At 41.8% G+C, this 27,482-nt stretch overlaps 1 protein-coding gene across 1 annotated transcript; it reads left to right on the forward strand.

Moving 5' to 3' along the window:
* Window positions 1-2,097: 2,097 nt before the first annotated feature.
* Window positions 2,098-26,869, forward strand: CNN3 (calponin 3). Its single transcript, XM_082483262.1, has 7 exons — window positions 2,098-2,242; window positions 21,535-21,656; window positions 22,105-22,171; window positions 23,547-23,684; window positions 24,184-24,300; window positions 25,050-25,196; window positions 25,757-26,869. Exons 1-7 carry the CDS (start codon window positions 2,186-2,188, stop codon window positions 26,102-26,104), a joined length of 996 nt encoding a protein of 331 aa, XP_082339388.1. The 5' UTR covers window positions 2,098-2,185; the 3' UTR covers window positions 26,105-26,869.
* Window positions 26,870-27,482: the final 613 nt, after the last annotated feature.

Here is a 27,482-nt window from a genome sequence, read left to right on the forward strand (position 1 = left end):
AAAAATAAAAATGCTGAATGATTTATTTGAGGATAATTTAAACCTGATTGTCCAGCAAGAAAAGATTATGCCATATTTTTGTCTGTTACTAATCAGGGCCATTTTATTTCAAAATTGATGAAACATATAATTTATGGAGCTGAGAAAAGCATACCAATTGTAAGTGTCTCAAACTTCCCAAGCCACTGTGTATTGTAGCAAAAATGATTGAGAGCATTAACAAATAAGGTCCTGATCCAACTTTACTTAAGTCAATGGAAACATTTCCAAGGACTTTGGAGGATATTGAATCTAGCCCTAAATCATGTTCGCTGAGGTCATGAAAGATGCGTTTATCCCAACATGAACGTCTGAAAACTAATGAACTTTCATTATGTTTACGTGAACCGCCATTTCGCTCACCCCATTCTTCAGTTTCCTGCTTCTCTTGCACAGTTTCCTTTTCCCAATGGGTAGTTCAGGCAGTTCTGCTTCCTTTAATTAGGAACAGCCCTGGCTGTTTTCGTTAGAGGCTGTGCAGCGGCAGAGCGGTTCAGGCTGAGCTGATCCACAGCACTACAGTATAAAACAATCTCCCGGCTGCCCTGCAAGTCCCCCAGGACTGTTACAGCCCCACGGGGCTCCCACCACAAGTCCTTTGAAGGAGTCCTGTTGGTTTCAACCGGAGTTAGATCAGTCCGGAATTTTTGCTATGAAGTGGGAGCACAGACCAGTTATTTCTGGGGGGTGCCAAGTATGTGGCTAGGTGGGCCCCAGCTCCAGCAGCCACTGTTCTGTACCCAAATAGTCCTACCAGTGGATCGTTTTCTGATTATTGTTTTCAAATTTGTTAAAATTTGACTGTGTTTGAAAGGTTACTTTGTACGCCCAGGGTTACAGTAATGCTGAAGGAACCACAGTGCATTACTTTCGGGTCAGTACTTCACTCAATGAACCAAGTGTTGAATCCCTTCTCGCTTTCCAGAGCTTTCCAGCGCTCCACCAGCCGTGGCCCACCACTCGCTGCCAGGAACCATCGCTCCCTGGGCTGGATCTGGTGTCATCCCGCTGGTATGCCCAGCATGCAAACCTTAGGGTAATACCCTGCGCTTTCCAAAGAAGGACGGGACTCGCTGCAGAGCAGCCTGGCCACCCTCCCCAGCGGTAGCCAACACAGCCCCGCGTTGGTTCATTAGTGCCTTGACGCAGTAGAGGAAAGGAGTGACCCACTCCGGAATCCGGAGGTGCTGGCTCTCGCAGGGATGCTCCATGCCCACAACGCGGAGCAGAGGAACGAGGAGCTCAAGATGAGCCCACCGTCCGGCTCCACCTTCATCTCACTGCAACCCCTCATGCACTTTTTTTTTGTCCCCCCTTTTCGCTGTCTCCCCGCGTTTTTCAAAGTTTCCTGTGATTTTGTGACCTTTTAAAGGAACTTCAAAATTAGTTGAAGCCATCGCGCAGTGCCAGAGAAGCTGCTGGCGTGAGCGGCTGAGGCCTTTTCTAGCAGCCGGCCCGCTGCCCTTCAGGCCGGGCTCTCCGAGCCCTCCTCTCCGCCGGTGGGCGGGCGGGAGCCCCCCGGTCTCGCACCCTCCGGGAAGGGCCTGAGGGAAACCCACCACCGTCCGTCCTCCCCGACCTCCCGGACCCTCAGCTGCCTTCCCAGCGCTGTCATCCCCGTCGGGCGGGGGCTTCCCACCGCCTACCGGCACTTCGCCACCCGGGGGCGGCGAGGCCGTCGTGAGCGGCGATGCAGCGGCGGTCCGGGGCCGCCGGTCCCTCACCTCTCCCCCTCACCGCCTCCTCCCCCCCCCCGCCCCGTGCCCCGCCGCATGCAGTAGGAATCCGCGGCGGCGCATTCCGCGGCGGCTCCCGCCGGCGCTTCCCCGCAGCGGCCCTCGGTGGCAGCGGATTCTTTCCCGCTGACGTTCCCCCTTTCGGCTCTGCTCCCCGCCCCCCCGCCTCGCCTCGGACCCCCCGGGCGGTGCCCGGCGGCGGAGAGGGGCGGGGCCAGGCGGGGCGGGCGCCCCTCCCCGCCGCCGCGCGCCCCCTCCCCGATTGGCGCGCGGGCGGCTCCGACGGCGGCGGGGCCGGGCTGTGAGGGAGGGACTAGAACTTTCCGCGGCCGCGGGCGGACTCTCGCCTCAGCCCGGAGCCGCCAGCGTCTGCCGCCAGCCCCCCCCCAGGCCGCGGGGAGACCGCCGACATGACCCACTTCAACAAGGGGCCCTCCTACGGGCTCTCCGCCGAGGTCAAGAACAAGGTACGGGCGGCAGCGGCGCGGGGGTCGAGCGGGCTTTGTCTGCGCCGGGACGGCGGGGGCGGGACGGGACGGGACGCGACGCGGCGCGGGGCTTCGCTGCCTCCGGTTCCCGCGGGCCCCCTCCCCGCGCGGTGGCGGCAGGGGGGCGGGATGCCCCCGCCGCCGGCCCCGGGACAGCGCTGTCCGTCCGTCCGTCGTCCCCCATCCCGCTCCCCCATCCCCGTCCCGCCAGCCGCCGCTCGGGGAAACTCGCTGCGGCGGCGGGGACCGGAGAGTTGTTCAGCGCCGGGCGGACCCCGCGTCCCGCGCTGCACCTGCCCGCGGGACGTCGCGCTCTCCGCCGCGGGCGCTGTCCACGTCCCCTCCCGCCGGGACCGGGCCTGGCGCGGCGCTGGGCCCCGCAGCCGTCCCGAGCCCGTGCTCGTAGGGCGGAGCGGGTCGGGACGGAGCAGCTCCGCCGGGGCAGGGCGCAGCCGAGCGGAGCAGATGAGACGCGCGACGCGTCCCGGTCCCGTCCCCCGCCCGCCCCATCCATCCATCCCCCGCCCGGGCGGGCGGGCGCGCGGCGCATTCCAGCCGCATGACATCATGGGCACGGGCGGCGGGCGGCCAATCGGGCGCGGGCCCCGCACAGACCGCGCATTGTCCGCCCGGCCCCGCCCCGCCCCGCCCGGCGGGGGCACACAAAGGCGCGTAGGGGCGACGGTGCTCGGGTGGAGGGGGGTGGTCTCCGTCCCGGTGGGGTCGTCCTGCCCCGTCCCGGGGCTTCTCCTCCCCGCGTCGAGAGCGCCGAGCGACGGTGGCTGTGACGGGGGCTTGTCACAGCGCCCGGTGTTGCTTCGGTTTAAAACGGCAGAAGAGCCGCCGGTGACAGCGGCCGAGGCTTGGCTGCCCGGGGGGGCGTGCGCCTTTTGTGCATTGTGTCGCTGAGCGTGTTTTTACCGACTTGTCTTTGATTTATTTTTTTTTTCCCCTCGTATTCTGTGGAATAAGAGGTGTGCGTGTTAGTGTCCTGTCGCAGAGGCAGCAAACGGTTGCCCGGTGAGAGGAGAAGCCTTTGCAATAAAAAATTACGCCGGTAAACAAGTAGGGATAAGTTGGTGCTCTGTGTCTTTGTTCACAGGCTTAAATTCTAAACGTGGTATTTAATAACTGGTTATTTCACACACACACGCACACGTCTGGTTTCAGGCTTCAGCAAATCCCCAAATCCTGTTATACTTGTGGCTGAGTAGAAGAGGGAGGAGGGAGAAAAGTCGTTCACTTTAAATATTGTAATTTATGCAGAAAGTCTTAAGTTAATACGCTGGAAACTTTACAAAATACACTAGTACTCTTTTTTCTTTATTGGCTTTCTCAGGATGATTGTGGGGTTCTGCTGCAAAGTTTGATGACATCATGTAACCAAATGCCTTCCAGAGAGATTGCTTCCAACATCTAAGCTTAGTGATTTATCTACACCGTTACAATCTTAAAAAAAGACAATAAAACATATGTTGTGTATTATTGCATCGGAATTAGGAAGAAAGTAAATGTTCTTCTACTTGACAGAATCATGTGGGGTCAACAGTGATCCCTTTATGGGGACAAGAATGGGAAGAAGTTCTTTGTTCTTTCTTTCAGTTTCTTGTTGTCATCAGCTTCCTTAGGGCCTCCTGAGAGGAATCGTTCCAAGCCTGTGCGTTAACACAGGGTTTGAAGCTGGTGTATTTCACACCTTTATGCAAAGAGCCTTCTGTTTCATCTTGCTGAGTGTCTGTTATTTCACTCACTCACTTGGTTTGCTTCAACACAAATATTGCAGAGGGATGGACATTCTGTAGCAGTGTCCCTTTACTTGTGTGCAGGCTTCTGCGGCAGTCCTTGGAAATGTCAATGCAGCAGTGCCATAAAAAAATATTCAGATGTGCCAAAGACAAATGAACTCATCTCCTTAAAAAAAAAAAAAACAAAAAACAAAAAAAAAAAAAACAAAAAAAAAACCCAAAACAAGAAAACAAAAAAAATAACCAACAACAAAAACTCCAGCAAAAGTTACAGCTTTGAACTTTGAGAATATTTTTCTTACTGTAAGATATCAAATTTCAAAGCAATTATGTTGTAGACAGATACACTGTGTATCTCCTATCTAGTATCTTGATGGGTCTGTGCATTAAATATGTTTCTGTTTCTCTGTATAATTCTAGAGAATCAGAGAATAATGTCTCTGTAAAGATCAGAAATTCCTTTTTCCAGATCCTTCTGTCTCATAAAGAGTTGAAGAAGAGCATCTAGTTTACAACTCCTGGTGGATCATTTTTTGGTACTGATCTAATCATGCTTTGTAAAACGCTGACCTTCATGCAAACTATTGTGTTATGTTTGGTTTTTTTAAATGTGGTGTTGGTGTAATGTTTGTAAGTAGCTGTGGCACCTCCCTGCTCAAATGATGGTGAATGTCAGTTGCCCTGGTTTTAAATTTTCAGTGCCAAGCCCCAAGCAGTGTTTTTCTGCAGAAAACAGACGTGTTGATAGCTGTGTTGCCTGAGGGCCCAGCTGTGCTGGGCAGAAAAGTGTCTTGGTTTTGTTTTTTACTCTTTATTTTGTCATTTGCTATGTATTAGTGTTCAGGGAGACCTTTTGTTTGCTATGGTATTTGAATAGACAACTATAATGTGTCCTGGTGCTTTATAAGAATTTTGTTTAATTGGTGTTCAAGATTCCATCTCTAAGCTTAAAATCTTTGTTTAGTTTGTTTAGGGCTTTTTTTTTTTCTTTCTTCTTTTTCTTTTTTTTTTTTTTTCCCTCTTTGGAGGCTCCACCCTTCTCTTGTTTTGCTCCTTACCTTAGTTCACACCGATGAGGTGTCTGGTCTCTGTTACGGATCTCTTTTCCTCATTCCTACAAAGAAAGGATGGAATTTGTGTACTGGTTCCCAGCTGTAAGGAAACTTGTCTGCATGAGAAATGTGTAGGTAGTCAAACTAGTGTAATCCCTTTGAAGCTGATTCCCTGTTTACTTGAGATCACAGAAGATATTTGATCCAAAACAAATATTCAGTGAGGAGCCCTTTAAGCTGATTGAAATGGATAGTTTCTTCTGCAGGCAATAAATAATCTTCTTCTTAAGCAATGGGAGAGTTTCTGCAGTATATGAGGTTAGCTTGAGATGGTGATGTAATTAGACAAAGCTATGTACTAATGTTATATTTGTCTCTGATTTGCAACAGTGGTCGGTAAGAAATAAGCAGAAGCTTTTGTGCCATTGTGTCGCTACATAAGGTGTGGAGCAAACAGGAACAGCGGGCAGGAGAAGGAGAGGTCCCAGTTCATTCAGCTGCTTCCTAGGGACTCCACCCTTCCTGTGGAAATGGTATTTGCATCGGGCAGGCATTTATCTTCTCCCTCCCTTCGTGCTTGATACGCTGCCAGTTTCATCTCCATGTGAAAGGAAGGATGGGCAGAAATATGGTCTGTATGGAGAGTTAAACTTTGCATAGCATTGCATTTGGCTATCCCGTGTCTTGACTGTAGCCTTTGACCTTCCTTCCCTCTGTCAGGAAGCTGGCACTCATCAGTACCATTTTCCAAACTTGTTAAAGACAGCAGAGTCGCTGAGGTGAGTTAGTCTGTCCCTGCAGCTGCCACCCTGAAAGGTCAAGCGCTGGCGATATGGAAAAGGCAGGGAAATAAACTTTTTAAACTGGAGGCTGTTAGGCAAATGAAGCCTCTAAAGCCTAAAAATATCTCCTACTTTGCAAGCGTGCAGGAGGGCAGTGGTACTTCCTGCTTTCCTTCTCGAGGACAAGTACAGATTAATGAAAAAGAATTGAAGTCTGTGGTGAATAATTCTAACCAGTCCCAGGTATGATTATTGTGTTTCTCCTGAAACTGCTGAGGAGAAAATTCTTGTACTGTATTTCACTTGCTATGGGCCAAATAGTTTTAATTGCTTCGTCCAGAAATTACTCTTTTATGAATATTTTTAACTGGGAACAGGATTCGAATCATTAACTTTCAGGTTTTTTAAGTAGTGATTCAATAGCTAGATGAATTTTTGGCTGCCTATAGTTGGACTGTTAGGCCCTCTCCTCCCTCTTTCTCACCCCTCCATTCAAAACAGTAATAATATCCTTTTCCTTCTTAAAATGTAACTGTTCCTACTGTACACTTGCTTTACCATTCCATACTTCCTGTAGACTATTTTTCTTTAGCAAACCTTTAGGTTTACTCACTGAATTTTATGAACCTTTGGTGAGAATGTTTCTGCTGATAAAGTGTGTTTCTATTAATTGTCTCTGAAATGATGTAATAAAAATGGAGACTATTGGATAAAGGCAGTGAAAACTTACGCTTTGAGAGCACAGGTGGATATCTTCTGTGATAGTAACTGATGGTACAGGATCTCTGCATTCCCATTCTCCTGTATGTAGATGTCTATATAGCTTTTAAGGAAGCAGTATCTTCAATTTACAAGTTTTGAATTAAATTCAGGTGTTTAGTTTAAAATAAAATCAGACTGCATGACCTTTTCTATGATACAAATCTACAGTTTGTTGCATGGAGACTAAATTAAAAATCCAATATTTTGGTGCTGTCAGAAATATTATAATAGAAATATACACTAAGGTTTTGCAAAGGGAATTTCAAAGGAAATAGCAGAAATATTTTACAAGATCAAGCATTGAACTTCAGTTTGCTCCAATCAGTTCATGATTTCTGCTGGTTGATCATAGTTCTTGAAGTTAACATTTACTAGCTGAATATCAGTTTCAATGTGTCTAGCACTGAAACTTCTCTTTGTGTCCAATTTCTGTATTTCCAAAGAACTGTGGCATTTTTTTTTTTCCAGCTGGATCCAGGCTTTAGTAACCGATCTGCAGTTCAAACGAACAACTTCATAAGTTTGTCTTTTATATTTACTGTCTTCCAGAAATCTCTTGGTGTGTTAATCTTTGAGCATTTTTTTTTTTTTAATAGCTGTTCCTAAGCTTCCTTTATAATTGTAATACACAGAAATGAATGAAATGCTGACTGAAAACTTCTTCTATAGGCTTAGTCAAGAAATCTATCAGCTGGATGCACAGAATGCATTCAATGTAAGAGAATAGTACTTAATGGAACAACTTTGGTAACTGACATAACAGCAGAACCATCCACAAAACATGACAGTGGATTAATTCCATAGCTAAACATGCAGTCAGTGTTTGGCACAATAACTACATGTATCGCTTAAAACACATTAGTGATATAAACAATGGAACTTGTATTTTGTCAGTTAGTCTTAAGATGCTTTTTTTTGATGTATCAGCAGCCACACAACGAGAATTCTCTAACTCATTTACAATATCCCTGCTGGTTACTTCTTTCTGATGCTTAGTGCTTAGTTTTACCTTGACTGACAATATTAAATTTCAGTAACTTGCTTTCAACAATACTTCCTAGAAAATGGTCCTGCTGCATGCTTCCCTCCACTTCCAAATCATGCAGGGTTCCTTTTCCGGGCAGAAGCCTCTTGCGCTTCCAAGAATGTGTTTGCCACCTCATTTGCTGAAACATGGAAATTCTGCAGAAGATTACTGTTTGTGTTTTTTGTTTTTTTTTTTTAAAGAAACCTAGTGAAACAATAACTTTATTAAGCTGCAGTAACCTATTAATTTGTATTCTCCTAGTGTAAGATTGCGTGTGTGAAGAGTTCTCATTGATTGAGAAGTGGTATTAATGTAGTAGCCCTAATCAATAGCTACATGTTTTGGTTAGATTTTTTTTTTTTTTTTAAAGGAGCAAGGTATTCCAGCAGTGGAGAATCTTAACTGCAGTGTCCCTATTCGTCTTCATCCTTTACTGTCCACCTCAGTGTGTCTGCTCGGTCTATCTCTATGTGTCTAATCCATTTTCCACATTCACTGTTACTGTCTCAGGACAGGTCCGCTCCCTTGAGCATGTACTAGGTAGAGGTTTCTAAATCTGTGGCCACTTCAATAGAAGTATTAATACTACAGCAGTAATAAGTAGACCTACTGAAGGGTACAAACTGATGGTGGTGAAACCTCTGTAGCATTGAGTTGATAGTTCATGCCTATGATACATCTCTTTTTATGGTAAGCAGAAGCAAATAATTTGCCATGGAAGCACTTCCCTTGCCAGCAACTTGGATGTTAGCGCCCCTGCCATCTGCTTAAAGCCTCCTGTGTTTGTCAGCCAAGCATTGCCCATTCTGTACGCTTGCCCAAGCCCACAAACGAGGAGGCTTGCCTTCAGGAGCCCTTGCGCAACACCACTAGGTAGACATACCCTATATCCAGTTTTACTGGTCAGTAGTCCCTGAGTAGGTGAGATGAAACAAACCTGTGAAAGCGGCTATCCTAGTGACATCTGGCAGTTGTTGCTGTAAACCACTGACCACAGGATTTAATTTCTTTTTCTCAATGGTTTAAATGCCCAGTAAACCTTGGCATGCCATTGCCAAGTTGACAGTTGTCTTTTGGAATACTCATGTGGCTCAAAACCGTCACTTGGAACAGCACGCAGCCATTCCTGAACAGCGAGACGTGTATCACTGCCCCGCGTTAAGCCCTGTGCAAGGGATGTAATTTCCAGTTCTGTCTCTTGGCTTACACCATTTTTTCAAGGAGGAAAGTGATGAATGGCAATGGCGTAGCCGTGATTAGCTACCACTGCCTCATGAACATCAGAGGTGGAGCACCACGCCAGTCCGCTCCTGTGCATGCGCGAGGACAGCGCAGATAGAAACCCCCAGTGCTGCTGCCAGCAAAGCGCAGTGCCTAAGTAAACTAGGAGCGAGCACGTTTGCTGTAAACTTTTGTTATGTTTAACCTTAGGAGGCACACTGTGTCTGCACTTTCAGATTTAAAGCACTTTCTGGGAATTTATAAAATGTATTATAACGACCTTGTTTCTGGTAGATTAATAAACTTTTAGTAAAACTTTTACTGGTGATAGAAAAACATAAAACTTGCTGAGGTTAACTTTTAAAGGCATAGGGTGAGTATCGAGTCTTGCATCTTTTACATGCAAGCTGACAGTATACCTCCTACGGCCAGAACACCTCTGAAGAAAGCAAATAGAGTTTGAAAGAGTCATGACGATTGAATGGATTAGTAGTCTCAGAAAATAAAAAGTTTAATTTGCATTACAGCAGTGCTTGCTTGTTCAAAACGTACAAATGAATGTGCTTTTTGCGTGGGTTTGGAGTTAGACTTAGTTTAAAAATTAGAGAAAAATACCTATTATATTCCTGTTGCTGAGTCAATACTCTTAAAAGATGGATGGATGCATGTATTGTTTTGGGATAATGGCATGTCAGTGATTTTTTTTTTTTCTCACTTTGGCTTTTTTTTGTAAAACCATTAATTTGGAGGCTTTTTCTTGCCTCCGAATAATTAATAATTTGCCTTGGAGAATAAAGGATAGAAACTTCTTTGTACTCAGAATTGTTAGCTTCTGTAGCTGTGTAACACCGTATACACTGTGCATCTGACACGTCCTTTTAAGGCAAACTTTGTAGAGATTCCCATCCCCTATGGAACTGTACAGGAAAGGCCTTCAGTAAAAACGGGCTTGAGGCCAGGACACGTAGGGCAATTTGAAACAGATTTTTTCTAAGTGAGATCATGTGAAAATCCTTCTTTTTTTCTTTAAGAGGGACTCTTTTGCTTAAAAACGCTTTTTGTAAGTATCTGATTCTAAACAACTGTTAACTTGTATAACTATATTCAGCAGCAGATGCTGTCTTTTGGGTAAATATTTTTTGGTTTTGCAGTAATGCCTCAGAGCAACTTATGTTGTTGTTTCTATTTAGTGGGATTGAGTTAGAGTCTTTTTCTCAAAAACAGTTTTTACTTTCTTCAGGTGGGTGGTTCTATGTTGTTGGGGTTTTCTTTTAAAAAAACAACCAACCAAAAACCTCAACAAATCCTTCCCCCCCCCCCCTTTTTTTTTTTGGTCCCCCCTCCTTAAACCAGTGCAGAGTTTAGTAGATATTTGTAGGGGAGACATAATTAAACTTCTTGTTGCTTGTATAAAACCATCTCTTACCTAAAGCGGATACGATTCTGGATGTATAAATTGCAAAGACATGACGGCGTTAGTCGCACTGGAGGAGCTGGCAGTAATACAAGACCATCACAGTGAGGCATGAAGTGCTGCTGTCACAGCTACGGTCTAGTGCCCTGTTTGGACTCTCACCAAACTGCCTTACCCAGCCCCAGCGGCTGGGCCAAGTGTGCTTTAAGCATTGGGAGCCTGAACTTGCTCTGCTCACTGATCCTCGCTCACGCCCGGAAACTGGACTTTTAACTGTTCAGTGCCTTTGCTGCTTTTTCTTGAGGACTTTATTTAGGCAGACATCCTTTTGGTGACAGCGTAATCCCTAAGAGGTGTAGGGAAGTGAAACTGTACGTGGTTTGCATGTACACCCTGCAGGACTTGAACACCAAGTCTTTTCCTAGATTTCGGCAGAAACGAAATATTTCTGCGCTTTCTTGCTGCTCTGAAGTGTTTTCATGAATGTGGGATCTGATCTACTGCAAGTCCTAGCTGGCAAAATTATAGATGGATTTAGAATCTTCCTACAAACCTTCCTACAAACCTTCCTACCCTGCATCGTGCGTTTGGACCATGGCTCTTCCCAAAGTAAAACCAGACATTGCTACTATAAAAACCTTACTTTACTTTCCTGCTAAGAAAGCTCTCCTGTAATATTGTTTTCCTGTTGATGTTTCCACCGCTACAGCCTCTTATTTATAGACAGACAGCGTCGTCTTAGTGTTCCTGGTTTCGCTTGAATAAGAGTAATTTAACTGAAAAGTATTTTTATGTTGTCCCTAATCAATTGACTAAATGCAGCAAAAGATAAGGCACAACAGACACATGCGTTGGGGAAAGGATTTGGTTATATTCAAATGTTCATGGTGAAAGTCAGCGCTGACCTCGCTGCTGACACGGGCCTCACCACAGCATTTCCCTCCTGCCTTGAGCACGGACAGAGCTCGAGTCGGAGCTCAGGCCGGTACACACCAAGCAGAAGGATGGGCTGCGGCAGGACCTGTACTGCAGCTCCTGTCGAGATTCCCACCGCCTGACCAGCCTGAGCTGCCGCTGCTTTGGTTGACTTTATAACACCGCGTGGGGTCAATTTGAAGTTACATTATGTATTGTACCTGCAGGTCAATACAGTGTTAAGTCAGTGAAGCATATGTAATTCAGACGCATATCTAGTGTTCCAAGACTAAATGTTCTTCGCTTATTTTTGCAAGAAGCTGTCCCCTTACTTTGCTGACATCATCGTATTAATTATGCCCCAATAAAAGTAAAAAGTACAAGTAACTTTCTAAGAAAATAAAGACTGTTGCTTTTTACTATCGTCTGTCTTGATAGCATCCTTTATCATTAGTAAATGATGGAATGAAAATGTTTGTGATATGGAAAGGTACTTCTATGTGAAAGAATCTAGCAGATTTTAGTAGAAAAATTAACAATACATCAGAGATAAAGAACTAGTCTTTGAATGGATGGAAAAGAATTGGAACAAAACATAACTAACAAATTTAAGAGTTCAGTCAGGGCATCCAAGCATTTTGTTCTGTAGAAGAATAATGGAACCTTAAATACTTCAGGACTGGGACCTCTCTTGCACATCATTTGTAATACAGCATTGCCCACACATACTGCTGCTTACGTATTTCAAACCTACAGTGAATTCAGGTGCGCAGTGTAATGAGACTACAACTTTACTTACAGTATCCAGAGTTTTGGAGGCAGTGTATATGTCATCCCCTTCCCATCTGTAGCAGTGCTAACTGTTCTTTCTGCTTAATTGCTGAAAAATGCAGTTTTGGAAGTTATTACAGAGTGTTTAACCAGAACCTCTTGCTTAGGAGGTCTGTCTGTCTTTCTTTCCTACTTCAACAGTAGTACTTCCTTTTGCATTCATTATAAACTTCAATATAGCAGGCTTATGGCTTGACTTTTGCATAACTTGAACTACACTTTCATTAAATAAAATGTTGAGCTAAAAGCTCATCTAATCATAAACTTTTTAAAAGATATCTGTCCAGCTGTCTGCTGTACAGATTTTATGATGTATGTAAAACTGCCTATAGGATCTACGTAAATTTCAAGTACTTTGTCTTACTTTTCTTAGACTTTCTTCAGTAATCTTCTAAATTTCAATGGTAGACCTTTAAAGATGATTATTATTACCAAATTAAGTAAACATTTTCTAATGTGTTTATGGTCATCACTTTTTTTTTTTAATGTCACATTAATTGTAGATCATATTCTTTTTATAACTCTTTTTATGTAGTTAAAGCACAACTTGCCTGGGTGGCCATATCCAAAATATTTTTTTATGTTTCCTGGAATATAGTCAACACTGTGTATCACCTACTGAACTTTAACCGGTCAAAGATATACCCGGGGGAAGGGAACGGGGGGGCAAGGAGCAGCAGAGGCAGATTGTTATGTTTCATTCTTTGTGCTGAATTCATTTTTCCTTTTTTTTTTTTTTTTTTTTTTGGTCATGGTAAAGCAAAACAATAGTATGAAGCAGCTGATATGCAAGATCTTCTAAAGCTTAGGGTGTGAAATCTGCATTTCTTGTGCTTCTGCTAACAAGCTGGATACAGGGAAAATTGCCTTAACCAGAAAAATGAGCTATGTATGAATTGAGAGATGTTGATCTACTACCTGTATGAAAGATAAATCTAGGCAGACTTTGCTATCTAATAGAACCTAAGGAACTTCTCAAGAAATCATGTCTTTCACATAAATTACAAAAAACACAGATTGAATCATTTTGTGCAAGGATGAAGTGGTGGTAAGAGAAATCTGTTTCCCTTATGAATGCTTATCAAAGGCACCTCAGCCTGTTCAGCTAACGTGAGTTCCCGGAATTAAATCAGAGCAGGCTGACAGGCAACCAAATACGATGGGAGCAGTCTGTGAGAAACACTGAGCACTATTAACTGGGAAATGCCCGTTCCCTTGGGACCTGCCATGTCATCCAGTTCATTTTTCAGTCAAGCCTTTGCCCAAGTGGCAGTGAGCAGTCAAAAGTTTGAGGTTATTGGGTGAGTGCAAAAGTGGTGTGAAGGCAGCGCAGTCTTGAGGTTTACCTTTGAAAAAGGTACTGAGAAAATGCAGCTTGGACTGTGCCTTCACTGGAGAGGCAGTGGGGAATGTGCATTTTGAGTAACATTTAGCAAACCGTGCATCAACAGACTTCAGTTTTCTTTAGCTAACTTTGAGAGGTATGTTGGAGTTACTAATTAGCCGCTTGCTGCTGTAAAACAATTCCTCTGCTGTTTGGAAGCAAAGAGGGTTTGAAGAAAAGAAAAAAAAAATGCGGAGAGAGACTCAGACTAATCAGATTTTGTGGTCCTATTTAGAAAAGTTGGAAGACTTGTCAACACAGTTGGGCCTTGGGGAAGGGCTACAGAGTCACAATATAGTTTGCTGCCAACATGATGTATTTTAAAAACTGTTCTATTGGGGGAGAAAAATAAGTAAACTTGAAAGAATATATAATTTCCCAGGTTGCTATAGTAGCAATAGGTTAGAAATGTATTTTAAGAAAGATAAAATTATCATTAATGTTACTATTTCTGTTTGCCTGCTTAGTCCAGCCTTTGAGAACTGGGGTTCCACCAGAGTTACAGTAGAAGTCCTCTCAGGACACTTCCTGGGTTAATACTAGGGAAACTAGCTTTTTTTCAGAATCTTGGGTTGTATGGGTTTTTGTTGTGGTTTTTTTTTTTTTGTTTGTTTTTGTTTTTTTTCCTGTTTCTGCACCAGATTGTTCCATTTTCCCCCCCACAAAACAAGAGCAACTAGGTATCAGTGAAGTCTGCGAGTACAGCCGGTCACCAGTATTTCCAGTGGAGCGCTGAGCAGGCTGTTTCAGAAGCCGTCACTGCTGGTGGTGTCGGAGCCTGCCCAGGTTTGCTGTGTCGTATCAGAGCTCAAGCCAGCCGTACTGGGGGTGGGTTTCAAAACAAGGAGAATCTGTTCTCCTCAGGGGATAACAGGCTTTTGTGATTCAGGTTGGATCAACACGGTCTTAGCTGAGAAGAAACTTCATATCCCAGTGCTTTTTAAAATGAAAACAGCAATGATTTCAAAGAATACATAGAGAGTATTACTGAAACTGTGTTCTGCAAAGAAACTTAAATTGTTCAGCAATATACAGACTGAAGATACAGCGCAAGGGGACTTGATATCAAGTAGCACCAGAAGGTGCTACAGTTGAAAGCTGATGACTAGGGAGAATTGGAGTTGTAAGCCAGAAAACTCTTCACTATGACAAGAAATGATAAGAACAAGAAATGTGAGAAAAACTGTGAGAACAGATTTGACTGAGCGACAGCGTTGCGGTAGCGCAGCTGCAGAGGATGAGGGGGAAGCAGTATGTGGTCCAAAGGCAGGCGTACAGCCGAGCCAGCCGTTAGTGCGCTCTGAGGGAAGAGATGGTAGTGTTTGCTCCTTGAATAGCTTGCAGGCTGTCACAAAATCATAGCGGAGAGCCAGGGAGCAGAACACTTCGTTCTTCCAGCCTGCTGATCTGGCAGCGAGTACCATGCACGACTACAGGTGTCTTACTTGTAAGATGACTTGGAAACTTTCAGGCATGGCTTGTTTTTACTTCATGGAGTTTAAACTGGCGCCTATGGGAAGAGTGCTGGGAATTTTGGATTAGTGCTCATCCATCCCTCCTTTAAAGATTGTAGTCTAAGTTTTGGTTTACAGAGAAAACAGTGAGATGTTGGCAAGTTATCAATTATGCTACACATAACAAAAAAAACCCAAAACAACAACTGTTGAATATATAAGCAAAATGGATACAGATGTAAGATTTTTGTGCTAAGTAGTGTAGTGGGATATTGTGAGATCTTTCAATATTAGCATTAACACAGTGTGTTCTCTGCCTTTCTGTACAACAGTCCATAATGACAGAAAAAGATACATGTTCAATGGTGGCTTTCAGCTTTTGAAGTTTTCATCTGGATTTTTACATTCCCTGTATCTTTAGGTTTCTCATGCATAAATATGCCTCCTCTGAGATGTGCTTTGGTATGCAGTTCTGGTCAACATACATGACATTAACAGGGAATTTTAATTTCCCTTATGATGGAAGGTCATTGGGTTGGTAGCTCAAACGGCAAGAAGCTCCGCTTGACAATAACCTTGGTACCATATCACTCTCTCTTCTCACCCACTTTCAGTAAAAATCGACACTTTGTATTTTCTTCACATTCATAGGTTCTCTGTCTCAACTTAAAGGGTATGCTATTTATTTATTCTATGACTAAATAACCACTCTGTTGGCACACAACTAGAACTGTTCTGCAGAAAAATGCTCCCCCTTACCTCTGAAGCTGAAGATTAGATACATACGGTAATCTATTTACACCACAGAATTTTAACCAGAAAGTTTTAACTCAGCTGTATAATTTTAAAAAAATCTAGAAAACTATTCTTCCTGCTTATGAGAAGAACGCTTGCTGTCCTGTGCCTTTTTCTTGGTCATTTGCCTAACCAGTAAGCTCTTAACACTTTTTTGTCCCAGATGCTTTGCTGCGTAAATTCTAGATGTGAGATTCAGATGGGTGTTCTGTAACAGCAGGTGATGAACAGAATGGGGCAGCTCAAGTGCCAGTAGCTGGAATTCTGCAGAATAATTAGGGACTGGCTGTGTAGTCTGCCTCACTCCCACTTCTGAGATTAAGGACTTCTGAGAGCTTCTGCCTTGATACCAGCAGATAATTATGCTTTCATCTTTCCCATACCATTATAAAGCCTTAAAAAGGGGAGGAGAAAGATCTCATCGCAAACTAGTGCCAAGCAAACAATAAAGAAGTACCAGCGTTGGTATCTTTGGCCTCTGCAAGGCAAATCGCTCCTGAGGGTAGTACCTATTTCAATGCAAAGGATGTTTGTAGGCACCACTGAAACCATAAAAACTCAGTTTCACTCAGTTCCGAATTAATAAAATTTAAAAGTTTATCCAGGAACAAATTGCTGCTTAAAATTTAAATTGTACAACTTTAGGTCTTAAAGATAACTAAAGGAAAACTCCAGCTTTTATTTGTTTTCAGTAGTTTACGACCTAAATGCGTAAAACTAATACTAAAACCCCTACCTGGATTTAAACCTGGATTAAATTCAGTACAAGATGAATATGTTCCCATATTTGTTAGAAATCCAGTAAGCTTTCTTGATTATTTTTTTTTTTTGACTGAGAAATAAGTAATTTTGTGTCACTTTAAACAAGGATATGGGTCACACCAAATTTCTCCCAATGAGGAATATTAACGTCTAAAACTTAGGTCTGTATTTGTTTTTCTATTCACTTTGGTGAAAAAGTATGTATGTATATATATACTATGTCAGAGTAAAGTCCCGGCAATTTCTTTTGCTGTACCTGGCCCTGTACTTTATTTACTTTATCTTTTATGCCTGCTTTATAACTTTTCTGTTTCTATCTGTTTTCTGTTTGTTGGTCCCATCAACTTGTAAAAAGCTATGCAGTGTGCTTAAACTCTTTCTTGAGGTACTGTTACAGTATTTTTCCATAGTAGCAGCAATACAGACAGCTGAACTCTTAAACTGGAGATTTGGCATACACGTAGCCCTTAGTGTACAGTGTGTACTGTGTAATTTGGAAAAGATTAGTATAAAAGGACAATTGAAAGTCCATATGATATCACTTATGGTGTGAAATACTGGTTAACATCATCACTCAAACCTAACACGCTACAGGCACATTGAGTAACTTCAAGGGACACAGACAGATCATTAAAGTTGGCCAGCATAACTTCATTTGTTTCCAGGAATCCATACACTTGATAAAAACAGTGATGATTGCTGTTCTTGTACTACGGATGGAGGGAGGGTTTTCACACTGTAAGAGGTCCCAAACAGGAAAGTCCTACCTGAACAGAATAAGATACAAGAATTGGGTGTGAAGTTGCCAAAGGAATCAAGTTTAACCCAAGGATTCTAGCCCAAGGCATACATTGGCATAAGTGTATGTATATCAGCTTGTAATAGGCAAGTCACACCTACTCTTTTCCTCCTGCAACCTTATATTGCTTATAATTTTGACCACTTGTATAAACTTCAGTTTCCTTTCAAAGATATTTCAGACTATTAAATCTGTATCTCTGAAGTGTCAGAGAGAGTAGCATTTACAACTTTATTTATCTTTGAGGATTTGTCAGAACATATTAAAGAAATTAACAGTTGGCTTCCTGCTATCTGGTTTTAAAGTTTTATAAAATCTTTATATCCATTGCTACAATTGAATCTTTTCTACAGTGTTCTGAAACTATAGCTTTTTTTCACGGCACTGATGATGTATACTTTGAATGAAGCTGCTTAGCTACTGCTTTCATCTTTAAGTAAACGGTGTTTTCTTTTGCTGTGGACTTGTAAGATTTAAGTATCTTCCATGAAAGTTCAGTACTTAAAAAGGATCAAATGTTGGCACGTTGATTAGTAGTAATGGAAAAAGCCATAAAATTTTTTCATTTATATCAAAACTTCCAGCTTCCCCTCGTAGATAACAATCAAAGGAAAACTGGAACAACTCTGATGGACATGTGGAAAATATGAAGTATTCGCTAACTTAGTCTTACATAAGTTCTGGTTGTGCCATTGGGGGTAAAAGAGTAAGTAAGTGTAAGGCTGCCTCCCTTCTGGTAGTACCTGACCTGCCACTCTCCCTGTTTAACATCTTCTTGGCAAATGTTTAAAACCAAATTCTAAAGTTCCTGTGTCTCTAGCTTTTCAGGTACAATTTTCAAAGGAACTGTCACCTTTCTTCACTTTTTGTGACCTAGTTTCCCACCAGTTCAAAAGTCAGAACAAAAACTTTACCATATTTAAGTAAAATTGTACAGTAGTGAAGACAATTCCAAAAACTAGCAGATTTAATAGCAATGCTTTTAGTGGCAATAAGACAAGTTTCCTTACATGTATAAACATTTTTTATTTCCTATCTCCAGATAAACACTGTAGTGATACCCCAAGACAATTTAAAACCTCTTGAAAAACTCCAGATTTGAACACATGGTAAAGTACTCCAACATAAAGTAAATATTTTTCAGGAGAAGTGATAAAATTCCATCCGACTACTTCTAAGTTCCCCAAGCAATGGGGGCAGCAATTTAATATTCAACTCAGTAGTAATCTCACATATGGAATGCACTTAGCATTAAATGAGGAAAATTTTTGCCATTTTTTTCCTTTATATGCTTGCCAAGAAAGATTAAAATAGCCACACTTGCAGAAGTCTTTAAGGTTCTCTTTCTTACTGGCTTCCATATTTACACTTTTTTTGTTTAATATGGGGAGGGAGGAGATAGAGCGATTGTTAAACTGTGTCTCTTTGTGGCATGATCATAGACTTAATTTCCTCTTTAAAAATATAATATGGTTACCAGTGCTTAAGAATAAATGAAGTTGCAAAAAGGTAATTCCAGTTGTATTCCAGACTATTCCAACTGCAGGATGGCTGAACTATGACTTAGCATTGTATTTAAGCTACACTGAAACAGAAACTGCCTGCATTTTCAGGAAGCATAATGTTCGTTACATTTCTAACTAACTAAAGAATAGTGGAAGAGATTAGCTTAAACCCCCCATCTGTACCCACATGTGTGTTAGAACTGTGATTTTAACATAGTGTGAACTATCAACATACAAACAACCAGCTGAAATTGTCTGTTCTCTATCTAACTGGAATATCAGAACATACCAAGTTCTCGCCTTTCTACAAATCCTGTTGCTTTTGAACTGGTATACAGAAATATGTCACCTACTATATGTCTTACCTGTACACATAATTTAAGATTTTGTGGCAGAGATCACTTGTGTAAGATTTCTGTAGGTTCTCTAACACATAAGAAGAGTATGATGCTATGTTTCAGTCTTCTGGGGATGCTGTGGGATCTTTCTTCTTTGCATAGATACTTACTTTCACACAAAACAACTGACTCGGTTATGTCCAAGACTGCTGTGCTCTTGTATAAATTTGAACAGGCTAGTTGAGTTTTTTGCCAAATGTTACTGGGGACAAAAATTAAGGCTGTGATCACATCAGCTTTGTTTCCATAGGAAATAAAAATAGCCATGAAAAGTAGTTTGTAAGCTAATCACCAGGTTGGGAAGGAGAACAATGATAACCAGCTTCCTCATACACCATTTTCAAGACATTAACCTTTCTGGTAGCCCCTCAAAAAAAGGGGCTACCCACCCTTTGCTATTATTACCATCACTAAAAATGAAGAATGTGGTTATGTTGCTTGTGGTGCTAAACTTAAGGAACGTGCAAGAGGACTATCTGTCACTCAAGAGAAAAATGCAGCAGCTTCCTCTGTAAAGCTGTGAACTTTCAGCTAGCTTTTCTAGTCTGCTTCTCATCTTAGCTATCTAATATCCTAAAGGCATGATTTAAAAAGTCATGACATTTTCCTCACACTAGGCAGTATTACCTGAGCTTTTCTTATTTATTTCCTTCAATGAGAAAAGGGGTGTCTTGATTATTGTAGATCAGCTTTAGTCTAAGCACTGAGGTACTTGTCATCTTGTGCAGAATACTGCACAAGATTTTACCCCTTAATCAAGATCTGAATAACGGGTTAGTCCATTATCCTCATCTGTAACTAAGGCACCATAGCACCGCTACTACAAATAGTCCAAGGAAAATAAGTATTACTCAGAAGTTTTTGAAGTAAAGCCAGAGATACAGGAATTTTCCATTCCCCTTAGAAGAAAAACAGAGAACAGAATACTGTAATTTTTAGTTTGGTCAGTTTGGAGTTGGGGATTACTAACGCTAGCCAAAATGTAGCAATTGCCTCTATCCAAGTAATTCAGATAGGCTGGAATTATAATCTCCTGCAGTATAAATAGCTGCTAATATCTGGCCTTTCTGGGCAGAAGTCTAAGATTATATGTAAAAAGTCTGAAATTTACATTTTGATCTGGATATGAACAGCTTTACATGAGTTTCTTGTTAGGCATTTGTAAGCAACTGAAGGTAGCTGAGCTGATTTTCCATTAGTTAGAAATACCGCAAGTACATTCTGTGCTGGCCTGTCAGGTTTCTCACGGGTAGCTCCCTCCTTCCCTGTCCTGCTCGCTGACCCATGCGGGACAACTTCTAATGAAGGTGGAAAAGTGTTGCCAACCTCCACGCTAGTGGGGGGGTTATTTATGCCATAAAAATCTTGTGCTCGGATAACTTGTTTTGTTTGCAGAAAAAGCAGTAGTGCTTTCAATGACATAATCCCTTTTCTCCAACTTGCCAATATTGAAAAGTACTGCAAAAGTAACCGGTTTAGGGTGAAGGAAGTTTGAGCTGCTTTTCAGTCTCTTTGGATGGGGGGTGGGGGGGCGAAGGGAAGAGTGGAGCATGGACTCGTTAGCTACCAGCATCGTTGGCGTTTTTAAGCATTCTATTCACATGGGTTGATTTCTAGTGACTGAAGCACAACTGACACACTGAGTAGGTAAAGTCTGGAAGAAGGAGTTTTTAAGTCACCTCGCTAACAATGCTGGGCCTCTGTTTGATGCCTTTAACTTCAAAGACCATTGCAGGTTTTCTCTTTGCAATTAAGACATGAGATCACAGATTATTCCATCAGAGTCTTCCAGCAAAGCCAAAGAAAAGAGAAATAGCAGGCATACTAAAGCTTAAGTTTAAAAAAGCCACACGCACAACCCCCAGCAAGATAACTCTTAATGTTGTAGCAACAAGGGGAAAAGTTACTAGGTCATGTACATTAATCATAACTAGCTTAAAAAAGCAAACCCACCGTAACCTTAGGCTGAATGACTTCAAGTCTATCATATAAAAGTTCCCACGTAGAAGTCTACACCTGAGCAGTAGTACTGACAGCATGGGAATTCAGAATTCTTGTGTTCATAATACACTTTTTCACTTCCTGCTGAAGTACAGCTTGGGTAGAGTATTTTTTTCCAAAAAGTCATCATTCCTCTGCAGCTGTCAAAAGACTATCCACAAGCTCCAGCAATTCTTACAGTAGGACAAACTGTTAAGTGCTTCAAAGTGCTATTTGCAAATGAACATCTGGTAAAGCCATAAACATTATAGTAAAACGGATAAAAGACTTAAATCTGTACTCTGATATTTAAAATACAGTTTAAAATCCAGCAGTAAAATTACTGGACAGATGGTATAGCATACTCTTTGAATGGATTTGGGGAGGGGGGAGAAGAGTTGCAGTTTTCTCTCATGAAGTAACTTTATAACTGCTTGTGTTCCAGATTGCCCTGAAATATGACCCCCAGATAGAAGAAGATCTGCGTAACTGGATAGAAGAGGTTACAGGGCTGAGCATTGGTGCAAACTTTCAGCTGGGATTAAAAGATGGCATAATCTTATGCGAGTAAGCATTTATTAAGTTAACCTTATTTTTAGCAATTTTCCACTTTTGAGGAACTAAGGAGGGACTTTCTGAAGACTCCCCTTCAAACACATCAACAATAATAGTCAAAGATAGCTGACAGTAGGGTGGGAGACAGCTTGTTTGACACTGTGGAAAAGAACGAAAACTTAGATCTCCTTTATATTTCAAAGGTTTCTAAGTATTTTTAAATTTAATGGTGAAGCACTTTTCTATAATAATAAAATGGCACACAAAAATTCTTATGGTCTGTTAGACTTGTGAGACCTGAGATCTGAGCTAGGGACTCTGTATAAACCAGAAAATTAACCATTTTGATGAAACTAATGCAACTAATAAAGCATGAGTGAAAATATTATATAATGCCTGCACAGATGGTATAAGGATAAGATTTATTGTTTAAGCATTTCCCTTTTTTTCACCTCCCCAGGCTTATAAATAAGCTGCAGCCAGGATCAGTGAAGAAAATTAATCAATCAAAACTAAATTGGCACCAGGTAAAACAAAAAAAACAACCCCCAAAACTACACCTCTAACCCCTCCAACCCCCAAACAGTTTTTTTGTTCTGTATTAACAAATTTGCTGTGAATATGGTACACCTTAATTCTTTATAGCACCAAGTTTTGTATATATGTACACAACAGTTGAGGATAAACGCTGTTAACATATGCAGTAACAGAAAACAGCTATAGTTGAGATGGCTTATAAATGGCAGTTGAGTACACATATTTAATAGTGCGTTAGGTGAAATTTCAGATGGAAGAGGAACATAGAGGCCTACAGCAAGGCCTTTTTTCAAGTTAAAAACAAGCTGTCAAGTTTTTTTATTAAATTACAACTGGAGTTTTCCATCCAGGCAGTGCTGCAAGGTGTTAGGTCAACAGCTTGCCTGTACCTGAACATCAGTGCATGAAGTGTCCTCCTGAGAAAGCAGCTGGAGAGGATGGGGAAGGAAAGGACCTGAACAGTCTCGGAAGTAATGATTGTGTAACAGAACTCAGAAAACAATATGGTGCAAACTACAGTATGTATTTTATTTCAGTATATCCAGATTTGATTTCTTATGAGTGCTCTATCTAGCACTTCCTCCCACAAGGGACTATCAAAGGCAATGTGCATTTAGAACAAGCGTTGGAAGGGTTGCTGATTAGAGTTGACTGCCTTTACTGTTGCTGGGTCTAGCTGAATACTGTTATGTCAGCCTCTTGGTTTTATTGGCATTGAATGCTTCTAAATACAGTGAAGGATTTTTATTTAAAAAAAAAAAAAATAATATCTCAAACAGAAAGATGAGATTCAGTCCTTACTCCTTGTACTCCATCTTGCTTTCCAGTTTCTACAGCACACAGTGCTAAAAAGTGCTAATAAACCCCAAAAGCTTAGTTGAAGTTGTCCCAGGAGGTGACCGAGATAATACCTTCAAACCAAGTTAAATGTTCTTACTATCCACATAATTATATTTTTATTTTACCCAAAGTTATCAATTGCTGAAGTCAAATAGCATGGACACTATGTCAAATTTTACAATTTGAAGCAGATTTTAGATTAGGATTTCTCTTGGAAGGGACACAGTAGAAGCAGTTTTGTCATCAAAGCCCCCTCTAACAAAGAGATGCTCACTAACAGAGAGATGCCAGGCTATATAAACCTGTAGATTGATTTCTGAAATAAACATTAAAACTAATGAAAAATAATCTCAAACTTCCTACCAACCACTCTTAACTATGCCAGCTGTTTTGTCTAGTTTGCACAAGGCAAAGAACTTGTGTAAAACAAGCAAAACAAACCAACCAACACCAGAAAACTTCAAAATTACATAGTTTCTGAATTGAAACACTGAGTAGAAAACTGGCTTTTTTGTTTCTGTTCAGCTGGAGAACATCGGGAATTTTATCAAAGCCATCCAAGTCTATGGCATGAAGCCACACGATATTTTTGAAGCAAACGATCTTTTTGAAAATGGAAATATGACTCAAGTACAGACTACTCTAGTTGCGCTAGCAGGTCTGGTAAGTATTTGTACCCCTGGAATTGGCGCAAATCCACGTGTCAGTCCAGATGCACCCTTACCACTCATGTAAATGCGGACAATAGCATACAGCCTGTCAGGAGGGGATAGATACTCCTGTGAGCCTGAGATACTGCAGAGGTTGCACTTCAGAGGGCTGTGTCCTACCGTGTGCCTGCAGGGGAGGCTTGGAGTTCAGAGTTAGGATTCTTGGCTGCAGATGGCCTTGCTCTGCAGCTGTGTGGACATACACAGAACCCAGAGGCTCACAGGAGACCACCGATCCCTGCAGAACATCCTTCTGACAAGATACTTGAGTAGCTTTGGAGTGCCACCTTCAAATGGCATGGGGAACTGTTACCTTCTCCCACCCCTGACACAGAGAGTTTATCATAAGAGATAAACCTGCTTGTGGCTGTCAGGGCCATAAAGCCAGTGTTCCAGTAGCAGAAAATATACTTTAAACACTGAATACTCTTGTTTTCCCTCTCCTTAAATAGGCAAAAACCAAAGGTTTTCATACTACAATTGATATTGGTGTCAAATATGCAGAGAAACAAGCACGAAGTTTTGATGCAGGAAAACTAAAAGCTGGTCAGAGTGTAATTGGCCTGCAGGTAAGTATGAAATTCAGATTTGCAGTTAATCTGTTATATTTGACAACAAGTTTCTTGTTTTGATTAACTGATACATTGTTTATGCAAAAACAGCTGCAGAATTACAATATACTCTTATCATGGAAGGCGGTATGAGGTTTTAATTCTTGAAAGCAGTTGATTGGCTTTATAAGCTCAAGTGACTGCCTGGAAAGTTTTTCTGTTTGCTTTAAATCTGCAGTAAGAGTGATAAGGAGAAAAGGAACAGCTAATATTAGCAGTATCATCTCTGTCCCCTAAAGTGGTTTTAAAGTAGGAGTCTTGGGATAGCTAAAGCTCCTTAAATGGTAGAAGCTTTTTTTCTCTCCACTTTCCTTAATGGTAATAAAACCCAAAATAACTGGCATAAAATCTTAAAATTCCTGTGGTAGAGAAGTTGTGGCAGTGTAACTGAATCATTACTGTTTGGGGTAAAAATAAAGTATTACATTTAGATGCATACATCCATTCTAATTGCACGTGCAGTTGGGCAAATGCCAGTCACTGAAATGACTTAGGATGACAGTTGCTTTTATTTTTCATTTTGAAGCTCAGTATGGAGAAGGGTAATTTATTGCAGGTAGTGGTCAAGCTACATGAGGAAAGCATGCACTGTAATTACTTTTTCTGTCAGCCATCACAGTTACCAACCATATTTATTTCCTTTGACTGTACTTGCTGTACAAATAAAAATCACTTTTTCTGTCCACCTCTTCCTTCCCCCAATAAAGATGGGCACCAACAAGTGTGCCAGTCAGGCAGGCATGACCGCTTACGGAACTAGAAGACACCTCTATGATCCAAAAATGCAAACCGATAAGCCATTTGACCAGACGACAATTAGCCTACAGATGGGCACTAACAAAGGAGCCAGTCAGGTAAGCAGGACTGCGTGTGAGGCTTGTGTTGCGGTGACACCTCTCAGCCTGGGGGAGGCTGGTGGGACGGGGGTCTGTCGGTAGCAGAGTCTTAACTGGCAGCAGCAGTGAGAGGGCACACTTCAGCTGTGCTTTTATGCAGTGACTGAAGAACTTGGATTTCTTATCACTATCCAGTGTGTTCTGTGCTGAGTATCTTAAGGCACAAAAATGACCTGGTGCTTCTAGAATTTCCGACGGGCTGTGTTATACCAGAAGAAAACAGTAACTTCATTTCAAGTACTAACTAGGCAGAGGCAAAAAAGACATTGCTTCCTGGGCACTATCTCAGTCCAAACACTTCATATGTTCCCTCCAAAGAGGGAAATAAACTGGACCTTTCTGCAAGGACTTTCTTCTGTGACTTACCTACTAGTGAACACATGCTGCTGTTCCATGTTTTGTTATACTTTGATTCCTACTTTCTAGCACTTCCAGTAAGGCGTACTAATTGGGATCATAAATCTAGTAATTGCAGCTCTTGACCTTCCTACTGAACCTCTACAATCCTGTTTTATTAGGCTGGTATGCTGGCACCAGGTACCAGGAGAGACATCTACGATCAGAAGCACATATTACAACCTGTGGATAACTCAACTATTTCATTACAAATGGGTACCAACAAAGTAGCTTCGCAGAAGGGAATGAGCGTGTATGGGCTTGGACGACAAGTGTATGACCCCAAGTACTGTGCTGCACCGACAGAACCTGTCATTCATAATGGCAGCCAAGGAACAGGAACTAACGGGTCAGAAATCAGCGATAGCGATTATCAGGCAGAATACCCAGATGACTATCACGGAGAGTACCAAGATGACTATCAAAGAGATTACCATGGTCAGTACAGTGACCAGGGCATTGATTATTAGCTTTGCATCAGAAGTTCAGTATTAGTCCATTATTTTATTCAGTAAGAACGAAACTAGCCTTGTGGAATTGTTACCTGTCTTTCCTACACACTATGCTTAACGTACCTAAAGAAATATTGCCTTACATACATTCCTTTTTCCTTTATCTGCCCTTTCCCTGTCTAGTTGCCTTTAGTGCTGTAACAGTTGTAGTCTACAGCATAAACAATAACTGCATATGAAGTAAAAGGAATACTGTGAAAGGGGGAGTGCTCTTGTACAGCCAGGTCGTCTAATAAGGAGCTATGCATTTTCACAATCTCTACTTAAGTAGGTATTTACATACCACATCAAGCCTTCATTTTACATATTTACAGCTTTTCTGTTTTCCAGATGAGATAAGAGAATTTCATACTTAAAGTTAAATGTGGTATTTGCCAATTAAATCTAAGACATCGCATTAGTGATTTAAATATCATTACTATGTTTCTAAGGTATTGTTTGCTAATGGTAAGTCCTACATTAGACATAAGTGTGCATTTGTGATTGTGTATTCATTCCATTATCAACACTGACCAAACTTAGAAATAGTTGTCTTACTAAAAAGGGAGCTTGTACAAAGTCTTGAGCCAACAGAAGTCCCATGATTGATGGTGCATTTACCTTTTATTGTGCCATAATATATCCATGTAGAAATGCTTTTTCTTCCTTGAACTGTATTTATTGCCACACTTCTCAAACTGATCCCAGTGTATTTTTATAAATAAATATTTTTTCTTAAAGGTATGTAGAAGATCCTGTGTCATTTGTTACACTACCATTCTTAAGATTAGATGCCACTGAAATTATTCCCAAATCAGCATCACCTTTGCCTGTGTGAAGGGTAACATAGAACTGCTGTCTGTTGCAGCTCGGGTACTTTCTTTTCTGTGGGATTTGATCTAACAACCTTGTAAAAATCTCCTGGGAGCAAGTGACAGTGACTTAACAGGAAAGGAATGTAGCTCCTTTACAGCAGAGTTCACTTCCCCTCTGCATGACTGTGAGGGTAGGACCAGAGATCCTTAGCTCTTCACTAAATTCTTGCCCTTTTCTCAAGGCAAATGAGGAACTGCACATATTTAATGCCGCCTGTGCTTCAGCCTGTAGCTTCGTTCCATCACTCAGAGAGCTCAAAACACCCTTGCTTTAGAGTATGTAAAGAGATATCCCAGTCTTTGTGCCTGCTGGTCTGCAACACGAGTTCTTTAGTTACCGATAGCAGAGCTTTATTCCTAAATGGAAAAAGCTTTCTTCCTCACCACAGAGTGCAGACAGGCTGTACTAATTTACCCAGGCTATTCTTAACAGGAGAAAAAAGCATGCTATCGATGGGGGCCCACTGTTGCTGATCCTAACT

Source organism: Vanellus vanellus (genome assembly GCF_965231255.1).
Source record: "Vanellus vanellus genome assembly, chromosome: 5".
NCBI classification, from domain to species: domain Eukaryota; kingdom Metazoa; phylum Chordata; class Aves; order Charadriiformes; family Charadriidae; genus Vanellus; species Vanellus vanellus.

Coding starts and splice junctions, on each gene's coding strand:
- CNN3 (XM_082483262.1), top strand. CDS start 2,186: ATGACCCACTTCAACAAGGGGCCCTCCTACGGGCTCTCCGCCGAGGTC. Junction 2,243..21,534: donor CCGCCGAGGTCAAGAACAAG/GTACGGGCGGCA, acceptor CTTGTGTTCCAG/ATTGCCCTGAAATATGACCC. Junction 24,301..25,049: donor AGAGTGTAATTGGCCTGCAG/GTAAGTATGAAA, acceptor CCCCCAATAAAG/ATGGGCACCAACAAGTGTGC.